This window comes from Nicotiana attenuata, unplaced genomic scaffold (assembly GCF_001879085.1).
Source record: "Nicotiana attenuata strain UT unplaced genomic scaffold, NIATTr2, whole genome shotgun sequence".
In the NCBI taxonomy this organism is placed as follows: Eukaryota; Viridiplantae; Streptophyta; class Magnoliopsida; order Solanales; family Solanaceae; genus Nicotiana; species Nicotiana attenuata.
This window is the reverse complement of record NW_017670705.1, coordinates 324,514-341,392: the sequence shown is the minus strand read 5'-3', so window position 1 is coordinate 341,392 and position 16,879 is coordinate 324,514. Positions and strand designations below refer to the sequence as shown.

Sequence of the window (16,879 nt, the reverse complement as noted above, 5' to 3'; positions counted from 1 at the left end):
GAGAAGGACATGCCTGTTTTATTTTTCAGTTATAGTCTACAAAACACAAATCATAGATCTAATTTTGAGTTCAAACAGTTGGTTGCACATTTGCTATAATCATTTAACTAACCTCATTCAACAGTTTTGCTATGATAAGTCCTACTATTGACTACCCCTATAATATTCTTAAAAATATTCCCTCCATCCTAACTTATGTGGTGGTATTTGACTAGGCAGTAGGCACAGAATTTAAGAAAGAAAGAAAATAAGACTTTTGAAATTTGTGTCGCTATAAATCATCTCATTAAGGTTAAATTGTTTCTAAATAAGGAAGTATGACATTCTCCATGAGACAGACTAAAAAGGAAAGTACGACACATAAATCGGGATAGGGGAAGTACATACTAGTACTTTATATAGTTTAATATACACCATATAGTTCATTATGGGATGAAGAGTTTTAAATGCATTTTGGCTACAGATTGCATTTAACACCAGCCATAAAATGATTTCCGAATTCAGATGGAAAAATAGAAGAGAAACATAAATTATGTAAGAAGTTAGATTTAGAATAATAGAAAAATATCTCAAGATTGAAGAAGATAAAAAGCCTTAAACACCATGAGAATGTGTTCTGCAGATAAAGGCAACCAAAATACCGTTTTATTGCTGGGGTTGTTTACAGATCTCTTCTGGACAGCTACTTTCTATTTGCAGACTAAAGTTTAGTAAGAACTCAAACTAGATAGACAGAACAGCAGTCTTTACAAGTAAAAGACATAATTAAGTAAAGGGAAAATGCATAAGTACCCCCCGACCTATACCCGGATTCCCAACTACACACTTTTTCTTTGCGGGAATCCTATTACCCCCCTAAACTTATTTTAAATGGAATTATTTGCACCCTAAACACAATTTCTTCCCGCTAATTTTTTTTTCTCCGGCGACAGATTTTTATCCCGATCTAAGTGTGTTTTGTTTTATATATATATAAAAAAAAATTGAAAGTTTAGGGGGGTAAAGGTGCAAATAATTACATTTAAAATAAGTTTAGGGGGGTAATAGGATTCCCGCAAAGAAAAAGTGTGTAGTTGGGAATCCGGGTATAGGTCAGGGGGGTACTTATGCATTTTCCCTTAAGTAAATAAGCATTCTTTAAACGAAACAGTACACACAATTCAACATACATGGCATGCACAGGTTGTTGGTTTGAGTTTCGCTACTATCCATCATTTTATTTCTTTGATAACCGATAAATCTCCGACAGCCAATTGGTGCCCAGTTCGAAACTAGGTGGATAATGGCTAACCATCACGAAAAAAGCTATATGATGCACAGGTCGTTGCTTTGAGCCTCACTACTATCCATCAAAAAAATTCGTGTACTTGGTGCACGAAAAATAATCTTGACTCGCACATCTGGGAATGTATTAAAGACATGATGGAGTGGTACACACAACTCAATATTGTAAGAAGGGAATATTTTGAGAAACCTTTTTGTCTCTAGATTGTTTGTTGCTATCCTCCTTCCCAAAAGTAACACTAGACAGTGCAGCAGCATTAGCAGCAGCAGGGTTCTTAGCGATCTCCACTAGTTGTTGTAGAGACTCAGGAGACCCTGGCCTTGCTGCAATCTGCGCCATGATAAAATATAGGTAATAACCTGATTCAGTATCAGAGCAGGGGAAAAAAAAGTCTAAAAACGATAAGAGTAACGGAAAAGATAAAGGAACTGTACCTTAGCCAGCACTTCAACAAGGTTTTGTAGCTCCGATATGACTCTCGAATCACTTATCACCAGCGTTTGAATTAGAGAAATAGCAAATTCAGTAGCAGACTCTGCATGTCAAACAAAAGAATTAGTGTTGTATACACTCAATTAAACATCAGTTGAAAGAGGAGGTACATACTGTTTCTGCCAGCATCAAGTAATTTAGCCATGTGCACATTATACTCAGCAAGGTTTAGCAGTTCACTCCGTATCAAACCAACCGTAATGTCTTTGTTGAACTTCCGCTCCTCTTCGGAGTAAATAACCTGCCAAAAGATAAATGTGGAGTCACTGATGATCAACAAAAGTCAGTTTCCTATCAACTAATTTTCTCTGCCCGTTCTATTAATGAAAGGGCCAGCAACCTGCATGAGTTTAAAAGATAACACCCTCGCCAACACTAACACTATGACATGACCAGTTGAGGAAGAAAACCCATACTAATTCTTTGAACTGTGGAACATGATACTTCAGTAAAGCATTGATCTCATAAATTTGTAGCCCATTTCGAAGAAAAGTTTTCACATAGGATTTATTAATTAAAACTCACTTTTAAAGAGCTGCATCCAACATTCGACATACTTTAGAGACCTCTTACTTTCTAGAAATCAAATTAACCTGCCTAGCCATTATTGACATCACACTGTCCATTGTACTCCAGCTTCTAACAATTTCATAGGGTAAGAATAAGATATTTTGATGTGCCATGCATACCTTCATATTTTATTATATATTTGTATTGCACTTTCAGACATGTAATATCACTTAATAAAGTAAAAGGGCCAAACTTCTGTGTCCACAGCCCATAGCAGCAGCAATAAGCCAAAAAAAACAATTCCTTTTGACACCAGAGCAATAAGCCACAAAAAAAAAAAAAATTACACTTACTGCTTTTTGTAGCAATAAGCCACACAACAAACAATTACGCTGGAAACTTCCTACATCCACCTCCAAAAAAACCACAATTAGAGTTAAAACCCTACTCTTGCTGCCCAAAATAAATAAATAAATAAAATTGCACAGTTAAAATGGATCATTATCCAAAACCCATTCTAATATACTTTCTTTTTCTAGTGAACCCATTCTACTATATTATGATGATTGATTAGAGATTTCCAAGCTTAATTGTAGGAGTAGATAGATTCTAGAATATTTTCCTCCCGCTCCGTTCTCGTTTGAGCCCCTATGTTATATTGTCGACGCTCCAGTTGGCGGTCTGGGTGTGAGGGAGTGTTAGAGTGGGTTAGACTCACACATCGGTTGGGGAATCGATTGGCGGTCTCCTTATATGGACTTGGGCAATCCTTCCCCATGAGCTAGCTTTTGGGGTTGAGTTCGGTCTAAGTGCCATATCTTCACCAAACACCATTCACGCTACGAACTCTGAGAAACTTGATCCTAGAGCTCAAAAATGTGTCTTTTTGGGTATTCTCCAACAAAAAATGGTACAAATGCTATCATCCAGGAGATCCTTTGTCAGCTTGGATGTCACCTTTCGAGAATTTGAGCATATTTCAACAATAGACCATCACCTCTTCAAGGGTAGAACTTTAACGAGAAACAGATGATTCTCCCAAGTTCCGCTGTTGAAACCACTGCCACTACCATTAGGGGAAGTTTCAGTGAAACTGGAGAAAGAATTCAGGGCGAGACTATTGAGCGTTTGGATAGGCTTGGTTTGAAAACTTACTCAACGAGAAATAAAGAAGAAGCCATCATGCAATCTACTGAAGCTGAGCCTTCTTCTACCGGTGAGTTATCTACATTTCCTAATGAGTTAGATTTGCATATTGCTCACAGAAAAGGAGTCGGATCTTGCACCATCAAACACCCTTTATCCAATTTTGTCTCATATATTCTTTGTCTCCCTCGCATAAAGCCTTTGCTTGTCTATTTCTTCTATGTCTATTCCCCAGAATTGGAAGGAAGCTTCTGCAGATCCTAAGCAAGCTAGGATTGAAGAAACAAACGCCTTGTCAAAAAATAAGACTTGGTAACTTGTCACTTCACCACCCGACAAGAAGTTGGTTGGCTGCAAATGGGTCCTCACTATGAAACATAAAGCTGATGGCTCGATTGGAAGATTCAAAGCAATTTCGGTGGCTAAAGGATTCACTCACACTTATGGAATGGATTATCAAGAGACATTCGCCCCAATTGCTAAGATGAACACTATTAGAATTCTTTTGTTGTGCAGTTAATCTTGATTGGGACTTGCAACAGTTTGATGTGAAGAATGCATGAGACTTAGAAGAAACGTATATGGAGATTCCTCCTGGATCTAATACTGCACAAAGCCAAGGAAAGGTATGCAGAGGGAAGAAATCCGTGTATGGACGGAAGCAATCCCCCCGAACTTGGTTTGACAAATTATGCAAAGCAATAATCTCTTTCAACTACCAACAAAGCAATGTTGATCACCCTCTTCATAGGACATCAAACAGGTAAAGTCACTCTTCTTATAGTTTATGTTGATGGCATAGTAATGATAGGAGATGACAAAGAGGAGATGTCCCGATTGAAGAAGTATTTGGCACAAGAATTTCAGATCAGGATCTAGGAAAATTGTAGTACTTCTTGAGAACTGAGGTTGCTAGACCAGAAGGAGGAATCTTTATTTCTCAAAGGAAGTATTTTTTGGATCTCTTGAAAGAAGCTGGTAGTATGAATGGTTCGCCCGTTGAAAGCAATCACAAGTTACAAAGCGGAGTTGGAGAGATCATAGTTTGGTTTAAGGACTCATTTATCCCTCTCACACTAATCCCCATATGCAGGTTGTCTTTCACATTATATGGGTACCTGCAAACATGGTCACCTCGAAATAGAAGACTTTACTGGCGCGAATAGGGCTGGATATCTAGATGACAAGGGATCTACCTCCGATTATTGTACACTCGTATGAGAAAACTTGGTAACTTGTAGAAGCAAGAAGCAAATTGTAGCAAATTGTAGTTGCTAGATCAAGTACGGAGGAGAATATAGAGCTATGGAATAAGTTGTCTATGAACTTTTGTGGTTACAAAAGCTACTAGAGGAATTGAGATTGTCCGAAAACAGCTAGTTTTGTGATAACAAGGCAGCAATCGGTATAGCTTATAATCCAGTCCAGTATGACCGAACAAAGCACGTTGAGATTGATCAACACTTCATCAAAGAAAAAGTTACAAGTGGCATTGTTACATGTGTCATCAAAAAAAGTAGCAAGCTGATGTGTTTACCAAAGGTCTCAACAAACGGACTTTTCATACATTGGTCTGCAAGTTGGGCATGTGCGACATCTTTGCACCAACTTGAGGGGGAGTGTTGAATGATTAGAGATTTCCTAGCTTATTTGTAGGAGTAGACTAATTCTAGGATATTTTCCTTCATTGTAATTGATGTGTAATTGATTGTCATTCCTTATTTAGTCTTACGGCTCATTGTATAAGTACCTATTCTCAAGGGATTTAAAAATACACACATAAATACAAGAAGTCTTCTTCTTGGAATCTTCATATTACAACTTCTAAAAGATATAAAGAATATATCCTAAAACAACTGCAGTTTTAAACTACCAGTAGATTCGAACACCAGAATTAGATGGCATTGTTATATTGAGAAGACACAGCACAGCAGATGGAGAAACATGATAGCAAAAGAGTGCAGATATTCAAGTTGCATACAAACAGGAGTAAATGCGTTCTAGCATTAGTTAACAAACCAAACATACCGAGGAGACTACAATAAATAAATAAAATAAAGAAGATCGGATCTATTCCGTACCCAGCTAGTTAGCTCCTTAACGAAAAGCTTGCTAACATCGCGGATTGAAGCCAGAATTGCAAGATGAGCACCAACATGTGCACTATTTGATGCATTTTCATACAATCCCTTAAAAGCCTGCAGAAAAGAAAGTTTTGAGCTTTAGATATGAAATCATCAAGATCCAGAAATTATTTCCATACAATTCAGAATATTTACCTTTTGGGCGACTGCCAAGGCAGCCTCATCTCTACTAATACATTTGAGGATGACTGCTGGAACTTCAGCAATAAGCGCCTGCAAAGAAACAAGTAAACATATGGGAATTTTCCCACACAGATCTATTGGAACAAGTTTTTGCCAATAATACTTCCAACAAACAGACCACAGGGAAAGATAATAAGTGCTAAAATCACCAATGTAACAACATTCTTGGTTTCTGCACAAAACAATGGCTGCGAGAGATACCTGAATTTCTGCCTCCTTAGCTTCTTCACTCACCAGGCTTTCAAGCTGCACAAATACCAAATGCAATAATATTAGGTAAAGTACACTAGCAAGAAATAAAAGGGAGAAGATATCTGCCAAAAAAACAAATCAGATGGACTAACATCAAGTACTGAATGAACCTAAAGTGACGAGAGAATATAAGGGCAACTATAAACCATGACAAAGAAACTCTAGTATGAAGTAGACACTTTTGATAAAGCACTCTCTTCAGGCTTACCCCGTTTTATACAATTGTTTGTACACTTCAGAACCCTCCTAGTACTAGTTTCACGGTAATACGTACGTACTATACCTGTCATAAAACGTATGAAAATTTTTATCCATCTGAAATTTACTGTTATGTTGGCTCCCACTACCTCTTCCTTCTTCCCAATTCAAAAAGAGGGAGAAGTAATCACAATCCTCAAACACAACTTGCCGAACAGTCACAGGAGCCATTTCCTCTCTTGGTGTGTGCACAAAACGCCACTTAGATTCATGCAAACCCTAATTCTTCAATCCCTAACAAGCTACCAGAAAGCATAGATACGCAAACTATTTTCTTTCATATGCATCGACAATCATGACTCTGAAAACTTTAACAGCATGACGCTTGGACAGGAAATGTTTGCATGTAAATATGCTTTCCTTTCAAACTATGTTAGCTGGCATAGTGTGAAAGTCAGATACAGGTGCGTTATCAGCAGCAAGTATCCGTAAGGCGCTCCCATTATCCACTGGAGTCATGTAAGATGCCGGTTCATCTTGACAAAATCGAGGAGGAGTAGAGTCACTAAACTATTGAACTTCGGTATCTCTAGGCAGGTTTGAAAGGATTAATAGAAAAATACATAAATAGCATTATGCACAACCAAGCTATCTGCATAAATCCAAACAAAATACATATATCCCGGCGATAGATTTCAGGAATTTGGTAGGGAAACAAACACACCTCAGGCATCAAAGCAGCGTGTTTAAACTCTAGATTCATGAAACAGACTAACAGAGAGAAGAAAGAATAACCTTTTCAGAAATAATCTGGTACTTATCCAAAGCATCACCAGTTGTCAGCAACGGTTCCGAGATACTATTTCCAACACGTTCAGAGGCAGCTGTTGCATTCGATGGCTGTAAAGAAGCTCCCGACTCCTGTAAGAGATTGTTAAAATTGTTGATCACATAAGTTGTTTCATGGCCAAATTGCCTATACAAAACAACCACTAATCCCAATCTAATGGGTTCGGCTATATGAATCTCCTCAATATCCATTGGATGCTTTTCATTCCAATACGCGAGAAAAAGAACGTTAGCCCATGGCGTACAAAGGAAAAGTCCAATTTTTCTCATCATGTTTTTGAAAAATTCACTTATTTTAACCAACCTTTGCAATGTTTGAAGGTTCCAGTGGATGCAATTCAGGAGCTGACACCGATGTGAATGGTTCAGCAATAGCCTCGGTTTCAAAATTGTTAGAAGCGGCACTATCACCCATCCCAAGATGGGGAGAAGATGCACTGAAATATGACAGGGAGGAAAGAAACAAGAAATCCAAATCACCATCAGATGTGAAAGAATACCTAAAAGACAAGTAGTTAGAGCCCATTAACGTGCAAAGGGGAAAAACCTATTAAGCTGAGATGAAGTATCTATCTCATCTGATGTTTCCAATGGTTGCGGAACAGCACTAATTCCTGCATTTACAATGCCAGACGAGTAAACGTTGGGGTTCATTTGTCCACTTCCAGCCATATACGCCCTGGAGACACCACCGCTGCCGGAAGAAGTAGAAGGACCAGCAGGAACAGCGTTTGGGCTTTGGCTTGATTGATTTTGCCAAGGTAAGCGGACAAAATCCTGTGAGCGACAAAGTCAAAAGTGATTCAAAATTCTGTGCTTCCATGTTAATCAGTCAACTCTTACAGAGGAAGAAACAGAAAACAAGTACCTCATAAACTCGTTGCTGTGAATGGGATAAGCGGCCAGGTTTAGGGCGAAGAGCTTCTGGTAAACCACCCATATGTCCTTGTGTATAAAGGCTTGCATCAAAAAATGTCGGACCAACACCCTCTCTGTGCTTCCTTCTAATGGCTAGCTGTTGAGCTATTTCTCCATCAATAGTCTGTATAGCCTGCACATGCATTATCCCAGACAGAAACAAGACATGGAAAATGGGTAAGAGCGGATTAATCAACTTAGACCCAGCAAAAGCACAATCAGATTTTCATACTATATCCACCAGGACACTACTAGCAACGTAAATACATGGGTAGTACAGATTAGACTGGCAGCAGCTTTTCAAAAATTGCATAGCTACTTGCATGAGCTTATAACCAGAAGTCCTGTCAAATCTAGATTCGTAATCAAGATTAGCATTACATTTCATATCAAAAAGGAACTTTTTGAATGCTTAGAAGAATACAATAGATAGACAAGCAAGTTGCATTAAGTTCCCATGACACTGAAAATGCTAGCCTTCAATCACAATCATATATCACATGGTGTTGATACTTTCCTTTTATCAAGGGTGTCAATATTAACAACCAAAACATCAAAACATTAAACACGTGAGTGAATAACATATTAAATGAAACGCATCAGAATAATTACAATTATAGCTCGAACTGCTTGAAAACAAGTGAAAAGCAAGTAGCAAAACAAACCAGAGATCAACTAGTTTAGCATGTAATATTTTGGACACATGTTTGAGAATTTATGGAAAGCTAATAAATTTGAATGTACTAGCATTATGTTGGATTAAAGTTCAGAGACCACTGCCAACCATCTAAATCTGCTCTTCGCAATAATTTTTTATATAAGCAGCTGCTCATCTCCAGCAGATAACGACATCATTTGAAACAACTATGACAACTCCACCTGCGTGAGCTTGTGCACATTGTCATTTGTCAGTCTCAAGTCCGGATAAAGAGGGTTGTGGCATGTTAAGAGCCAGTGTAGAACTAATTAATTTGAAAGAACTTCCTATTATTTGAACGTAATCATTCAGCATCTTAATTAATCTTGCAATTAAGGCCAAAACACCATATGATTAAAACAACTCCAACCTATATCGGCTATACCCCATGTTCTCCAAATGAAAGGAACAATCAATAACTGACATCATCCACTAGCCCAATGTGTGAGACACTGGATCCACAAAAGCAACTGAAGTCCAATGACATGAACCAAATTGCAAAAGGACACGAACTTACTGAATGTTAGAAATGACACAACAAAGATTACCTACCTCTAGGAAAACAAGAGAGAGAATGCAGAGTCCTGCATGACATCATGAATCAAACTCCTAGAACACAAGTCGGATTCAGAAATATACCTTATCTGTTGCTGCTTGTTCAATCATTGCACAGCCAAGATCAAGATTGTCATTAGTAACAAGCTGAACAGCTTGTTCAAGGAGCTCATTTGCAATACCCAATCCCTGAAGTAAAGTACGAAGCTGGCCCGATATTGAACCACGTAAAGGTTCCTGAAATCAAAAGAATTCACACAATAACAAAGTCGGAAAAGATCAGGAAATCCAGAAAATCAAGATATCGTCAGAAAGATATAATGCCTTAATCACACTACGAATGGTAAAAATGTATTCCTCTACCTTGCATGTCACATGAGCGAGACTTCCTGACAAACTGGCAACCATCAAGTGTGCAGCATTACATATGCGGGTCTCATCCGATTCCATGGCATAGTCCTGCCATATGTGTACTTAATCAGGTGCGAAAACATTTTACCTTTTCTTTTCATTCCTTCTTTTTTTCCAAAGGGGGTGTCAAAATTATCCAGGGGATGTGTCAGAAGAAAAAACCTTTAAAACAAGCTCCTTTGTTGTCTGAGTTGCTATAGAAACACTGCGCTGCACAATGCTGGACACAATCTCTTTGATAGCTCTATCCATAGCAATGGGAAGTACACTGCAGAAAGGAATCACATTATAGAGGATTACAATACAATTGGCAAGTAATGAACCCAAACCCTTGCAACAAGCCAACAACTGCTATTTAGGGCTTCGAACCTCTGAAAATGCAACTGCAAGCCCAGAGCATGAAGCTTAGGATTGACAACAAATTGCTGCTCAATATTAGATGCAGGTGCAGGAAGCTATAAGAGAACAATTATAAGTTAGAAAAAGTTATCCAATAACCATTACCAAAAAAACTTGTCAAATGGTAACACTATTACTGTCAACAAACCTGACTAACAGAAAAAGGTGATTGCCCTTGTAAAAGACCTTGAGCAGAAGGAAGCTGATCAGACAGCCCAAGCGCTGCTAGCTTCTCATCCTCCGTCATTGGAGCAGATTGAATATGAAGAGGAGCAGCATACTGAATCCACCGCATTATTAGTTCATTAAATTAACATACATAAAAGCCATTATGATACAACAAAACCAGAAAAAGCCCAAACCTGAGTTAAAATACGCGAAGGGCCACTAGGATGAGAAGGACTGGGAACCTCAAGTGGTAGTTCAACCTGGTTTAGTGAAGATATAATGCCAGATTTGACATCACCCACGATAGGTGGTTGGGAAGATCCAACATCCTTGTTTGAGAAGTCAGGATTTCCTTCCACTTCTCTCACCCTGTCCTTGAGAAGAGAAGTTGGAACTACCTCTTTTAGATCCACACCAAGATTTTTGAACAGGACCTAAAAGAAGAATAAATAGGTAATACTTTTGAAGTAACAGTTAAAAAAGATCACAAACCACAACTAAAACCTTAATTGTAAACACAAACCTCAATGTCAAACTTGAGATTCATTTTAAGATTTGGCATTGCGTAAATCTCAGCAAGCAACCCAAGAATACCCATGGTCCAAGGGTTAGGCGGTTGGTATGCTAGACTGCTTTGGCATGGTTCCAGAACCTGCAGCTCACAACACAAATTGAATGTCAAAAAAAAGGGGGGGAAAGCGAGGGGGGAGAGTGAAGGAAAAAAAGTTAAGTAGGACCAACCTTCGAAGTAAAAGGAATAACTGCAATCATCAAACCTTTTTCATACGCCTGCGCAATGAAAATAAATAAATAAATAATCATGAGATTAAGATACACCAATTCAATAACCTGAACACCTAGAAGAGAACAATCTTCACTAAGAAGCAACAACCTCTATAATCAAAGACTTTGGATCAATCTCCCGCGCCCTCAAGACTTGATTCCTTCCAATTGTAATTTTCCCTAGCCAGCTTCCAAGGTTTTTCAGCAAAGAGCGCTCTTCTGAACTTGATTTTATCAATTCTGACCCTAAAAGAACCTGAAAGAAACCCAAAATCAGATATGAAGCAAATGAATAATACTTTACCAGCACCGTCTTGAGTAATGAACTGTAGTTATATGAACCTTGCAATTCTCGTAGGTTGCTTGGACAATCTCCTTGAACAAAGCTTTTGAAGTTACTTTATCTAGGAACTTCAGGTACAAATCATGAAAATTTGGCTCAATGCTTGCTCTGTCAGTGAATCAGGAATAGCATAAAAGCACCAAAGTTAGGGCGGAAGGGAAAAAGAATGTGCAAATTTGAAGTTACAAATAAAATCAGCCCCCTATAATGATCTTTTTTATCATAAAATAAATACATTAAACACAAGAAATATATCGTAACACTAACCTTTTCATCACCATAACAGAGCAAACCACGGTACACTAAACACAAGAATTATAGCGTAAACTCACCTTTTCATCACCATATACTGCGCAAACCACGGGTAGTACTGCTCCTCCACAATTCCAGTAAACTCTTTTGCTTTAGCTTCAATATTTGCCGCAGATAAGTTATTGATAATAAATGATATCTTATCCTGAATTTCAGATGCAGGAGCCTGCGAAAATAATGAGACCACCCTTAAAATATTTGACGGATGATATTAAAAGGACTTATTAGTCCCTTCACCAACTTAACCATGCCATCTGTCATCCAAAAGGTTCGCCAATATCTAGACCTACTACCAAACATCCAATTGTGTTGCAAGGAAAAACTCGTTAATTCCGTTGAAATTACCAAGGAGAAAAATACATCAGGATTTTGCGTGTCTTGAGCAAAGTAGAAAACAAAAAAGACCATAGCCTAGAAGACTAAGTGGAAGTAGAGAGCAAAAGCAAACAAAGGAAAAATGATATCAGTAAAACAGATAGACAACTGACAGCCATTTAATAGGGACATGCTCACAATAGAGCAACACATATTTAGACGCAATAACATGGACATTAACCTATCTAAAACATGTTGATGAAGGAATTGACACTAACATGCAAGATCACCAAACAGATGACAAACAAGAGTACCTCTATGGGTGTTTCTCTTCTCTCTGCAGCAGCAACAAGTGTTTCAATATTCAATGCAGAACCAAATCCTGTCACAAATCAGTGTCACATCCATCAGCACCTCTGTCTACAGCAGTAGCAGGGATGAAAAGTCAAAAATGAATCTAGGATTAGACAGTTTATTACTTGCAGAGGTAATGGCCCGAGATGGACGAAGAAAACCAGGAGAAGAAGTGAGTACTGCTGAAGCACTGACTGAACCCTGTGGCTACAATTCAGCAAGAAAAGAGACACTCATAACCTGATCATAATATGGCGAAAGACGCCATACGCAAGCTCATTGTATACCTTCTGAATGCTAGCCGTATCACTTGAAGGAACAGTGGCAGGTTGCACCGCAGATGATAAAGCCGGCTTCAAGTAGCTGGAGAGAACAGCAGAGGGTTTTCTCTCATCTAAGGAACTTTGCTGTCTCTGAGGAAGCTGGTTTGAAGAGGATCCCTGCATACTTTGCTGCAAGCTACCCTGTCCAACCACGGGAAATGTTGAACCCTGACCGGGAAAAAAAAACAATAAAAAAAGTTGAACGTCATCAATTATTTGACTAACCAAAGGTCATAAAAGTACTGTGTGAAACAACTCCCATAAAACCAAAGCAACAAAAACTTATCCAAGCACGAGATATTCATTATACACGCGACATTATATACTCAGGCGGGAATCCCAAAGAAATTAAGCAAAATATCCTTTCTAAAAACCTTTTTAAATGAAGAATAATAATCAGACCAGAAGAATGACTTACCTCGGCATTCATTGTGGAAGATGTTATAGGACCATGGAATTGATCAGCAGCGGGACTGTGGGCTACCTCTGATTCAGAATGTGCCAGTGATATCCTAGCAAGCGCCCGTTCAATGAACGCAACAAGCTCCGAATGAGTTGCCCGGAGATGAGAAATTTGCAAGATATGGTTGCAGTATTGTGGCCATTCAATCAGACGGTCAACAAACTGTTCAAGTGCCATAATCCCAAAAACAAACATCTGCATGAAGAGAAGCTTTTTCAGTAAATATGAAACCAGATATAGTATTTAAGAAAAGTGTAATCACTGAAAATAAACCTTTGAATCAGCAGGCTTGCGCAACGCATCCAAGACAGCTCGCAAGGCAATACCAAGTGCAAGATGAGTTACCAGCTGATTCTTAATAAGTGATCCTGCAAAGGCAAATTCACACCGCAACAAGAATTATAACTCAACTAGGAAGCAAATATTGAAAAGGGGGAAAGAAATTTAAACAAGTTTCAGATATAAACTTATTGAACTTTAAAGTTAACTAATGTTTTAAAATTACTTTCGCACACAATTAAAAGAAATAAGCAAAGTAAGCACTAGAGTAGGACGGATAGAAAGACAATTTTAAGCCATGTTCATTGAAATTAAAAGTGGGCAGTTCAGGAAAAAATTGGGACTTCAAACATTATGGAGAGACCTATAGGTGAAGGTAGTTAGCTAAAATAAATTGGGCCAGCTTATTAGTATTTAGTAGTACAGCTAACAGTTCCACCATTAACAGACGTGTTTACCAGTAATATTTATCCCATCCTTTTGTAAATGTTAATCTAAATTCTGAAGCTGTTGCTGGGGCCACCTTGTAATACTAATTCCATTCATTCATCAATCCTATACTAAAAAGCAGTTTGATTGGGGCCGCCAACTATAATCGTAATTTTTCAACGGCAGATAAAAGAGAACAAAATCATGCAGTTCTTTTATAGAGAAATTATTACAAGGACACTTGGCATGAGTGCCAATAAAATCATATTTTATTCAATGTCAAAGTCGCTGCGGTAAGTTAAAATGATTCAATAATTTTGCTCATTTATAAATAATCTAGAATGAGAATTTCTTTGATATCAGAGAAACCGCATTGTGAAGTCAAAGTTAGAGCTACTCTATCAAGTTAGCAATGATAATTGTCTCCTTTTCATATGTTTGCAATGTTTCATTTGGGATACTATCAGCTCTTTGTTTCAATATATGATGTCCAGTCATCTTATGACTTAAAAGAGTAACATCTAATTAAGTTACCAAAGAAGAATTGCTACAGATTTAAGGTGACCTTGACCAGTGCTCTTCTTCTCTTGTGTATAATAATAAATATATAGAACCAAGTCAAACCCAACAGTTCTGCACTCTAATGAGCATGAAAGCAGACACCGACATATGTTTACCTTTATTGATAAACAATTCCCAGGTCCACTCAACCTTTGACTATGACCAAGTTAGTTAATATGAAAAATTGACCATGGAGATCAAATTCCTACAGTTAAATAGTCCGATTTTTTTAATTCCTCCTCCTGCATATGCTATTAAAATATCATCTTATTGCTATTAGCTGCAAAGAGCCCATTGGCTACAAATGCCTAACACCTTCATATGTCAAATACTTGAAAAATGAAGGATAAGGATACTCAGTGCAATCTAGAATGCAAAGATAACCCCTCAAAGGACATAAGGGAAACTCACATGTTTAAGAAGTTATAGAGGAATGTTAAATGTCCAGAATTAATTAAATAACTGAAAAAGATTTGTCAGAAAAATGCAAATTCTATCTATGTGACCAGCACACTTAAAACTAGAGAAAAACACCTCAAAGTCGAGCAAAATTTATGACAATGTAACTGAAAATTGTAGAAGATAAGCAGTTGAAAGATTAATCTCTGAGAAACTCACCAAATAGAACAGCAGCTATTTTGAGCTGCCTTTCTGGGTACTTGGAGAAAAATTTGTATTCTTCAAACAGATTAGCAATCATGCACTCGAAAATTGCTTGCTCCCTGCAAATTCAAGTATCACTTCAATATCTAAAAACATGGCAAAATACTAACGAAACATGACTATAGGCTACAACACTGCAGTGGGACTAACTAAAGAGAATTCGCAACTAATTGATATAACCAATCAAAATTCTCTTCTGCAAGTATCTATGTTTAAGATAAGAATTTGCATTTAGGACGGAAACCCCCAGGTATTTTGAGCATATCAAACCAAGCTTATAGAGAAAAGTGGAAGAAATACAGGACTTCCCACTTCACCCGACAATGATCGCATGCAATGAGCTTTCATAATACATTAAGTTACTCGGTTGAATCCGAATTCTTAAATAATTAACACATGTTTGGCACGACCTCACCCCTCAGACCAACGCATTAAAGAAATAGAAAAGAAGAAAAACACACAAATGAGAAGAATAACGAATATTAAGTAACAGTTACATGGATTTTAAGAGCATAAAGAGAGCAATACCAAAGGAGAAGCAACCGTAATTCTGTAAGAACCAAAGAACAACAACAACAACAAACCCAGTATGTTTCCCAACAGATGGGGCCTGGGGAGCGTAGTCTGTACGCAAGCCTTACCCCTACCTAATGCAGGTAGAAAGCTGTTTCCAATAGACCCTTGCGTAAGAACCAAAGAAGTGAAAAAGAAAAGCACTAATGACTTGCTTTCCTTGTGCAGAGCATTTAAACAAATCATAAAAATGGATTCTTGTAAAATTGACCTTTTTTCAGTCGATTCTTTGAAACGAGCAAGCATTTGAACTGTTGCATCATTAGTCAGCTGACCAGAGAACATTTGATGGAAGTATATGTTTGCTTCCGCTTCAATATCATCAGAACCATCAGAAGTGCATGAATCAGCACCACCAACACTCTTAAGCCTTGAATTAGCATCCATGTATGCTATGTGCAACTTGTCCAGCTCCTCCGATAAGTGGCGTGAAGAAACTAGGCCAGAATGAGACTTAAGTACCTGAAAATAAAGATCCCAGATGAGCAAAAATGAAATTTAAAGTGCATGCCATCTAACACTAATCAATCTTAAAAGTGAACCTTTAAAAAGGTTGTAGAAGTTTCTGAACAAATAGTCCAAAGAGCATTGGGAGGATCAAAGCGGTTGGAAGCAACATCTTGAGCAGCGAGATGTACCTCCCTCAAGAACTTAAGGCATTCCTGAAAATAGCATATAGATCTAAGCATAATGCTTTCAACACAGGACACAGCAGAGTGAAATTTTCTCCAACATAAAGACAGACAAGGCAGAGGGATGTTAAGAACAGCAAAAATGTAGAACAACCTTTCAAATTTATGGATTGTGGATAAAACACACCTCAAAGAAGATATCTTTAAATGTGCTTAAGTTATTGCTCAACCATTTCTCCAAATCCACGAGTTCTTTGCGGGAAGCAAGGGCAGCAAGTCTGATGCCGAAAGCATAAGGAATCATATCCAGTACTGATGATAGAATCTGCAACACATAAAAATCATGAGTCCACATACTGGAAGAATGAGGAAGGGCATGATATGCAAAACAACGGGAAATTGTACATGAGGAAATCAACTTATAATTCAATCAATGACCGGGTATGGTCAAAGAAAGGCCTTGAACAAGTAAAAGAACAGAAGATCTTAATGATACCCACTCCAGAAACAAGCTAATCTAGAACGGACGTAGAGGAATCAACCATGAAACAAAAACATACTTCAATTTCTTCAAACAATGAACCTACAAAAATATCATTCAACCATTACGCCAGCCATATAAGCCTTTTTTTTTGGGGGGGG

The 16,879-nt window shown here is 37.9% G+C and overlaps 1 protein-coding gene across 1 annotated transcript in view; it reads right to left on the bottom strand.

The window, feature by feature from the left end:
* Positions 1-16,879, bottom strand: part of LOC109242495 (CCR4-NOT transcription complex subunit 1) — a 32,468-nt gene that overhangs the window by 5,509 nt on the left and 10,080 nt on the right. The window contains exons 9-38 of the mRNA XM_019409343.1: positions 16,425-16,562; positions 16,148-16,267; positions 15,817-16,067; positions 14,988-15,091; positions 13,374-13,468; positions 13,056-13,295; positions 12,602-12,805; positions 12,440-12,521; positions 12,275-12,342; positions 11,666-11,811; positions 11,333-11,441; positions 11,100-11,246; positions 10,949-10,996; positions 10,731-10,859; positions 10,402-10,641; positions 10,188-10,319; positions 10,010-10,095; positions 9,803-9,908; positions 9,593-9,688; positions 9,314-9,466; positions 7,928-8,110; positions 7,607-7,836; positions 7,364-7,496; positions 7,006-7,131; positions 5,962-6,006; positions 5,713-5,790; positions 5,515-5,631; positions 1,892-2,018; positions 1,720-1,820; positions 1,475-1,615 (exon numbers count right to left, since the gene is read on the bottom strand). Coding sequence (XP_019264888.1) covers positions 1,475-1,615; positions 1,720-1,820; positions 1,892-2,018; positions 5,515-5,631; positions 5,713-5,790; positions 5,962-6,006; positions 7,006-7,131; positions 7,364-7,496; positions 7,607-7,836; positions 7,928-8,110; positions 9,314-9,466; positions 9,593-9,688; positions 9,803-9,908; positions 10,010-10,095; positions 10,188-10,319; positions 10,402-10,641; positions 10,731-10,859; positions 10,949-10,996; positions 11,100-11,246; positions 11,333-11,441; positions 11,666-11,811; positions 12,275-12,342; positions 12,440-12,521; positions 12,602-12,805; positions 13,056-13,295; positions 13,374-13,468; positions 14,988-15,091; positions 15,817-16,067; positions 16,148-16,267; positions 16,425-16,562 — 3,975 coding nt within the window. The remainder of the gene's footprint in view (positions 1-1,474; positions 1,616-1,719; positions 1,821-1,891; positions 2,019-5,514; positions 5,632-5,712; positions 5,791-5,961; positions 6,007-7,005; positions 7,132-7,363; positions 7,497-7,606; positions 7,837-7,927; positions 8,111-9,313; positions 9,467-9,592; positions 9,689-9,802; positions 9,909-10,009; positions 10,096-10,187; positions 10,320-10,401; positions 10,642-10,730; positions 10,860-10,948; positions 10,997-11,099; positions 11,247-11,332; positions 11,442-11,665; positions 11,812-12,274; positions 12,343-12,439; positions 12,522-12,601; positions 12,806-13,055; positions 13,296-13,373; positions 13,469-14,987; positions 15,092-15,816; positions 16,068-16,147; positions 16,268-16,424; positions 16,563-16,879) is intronic.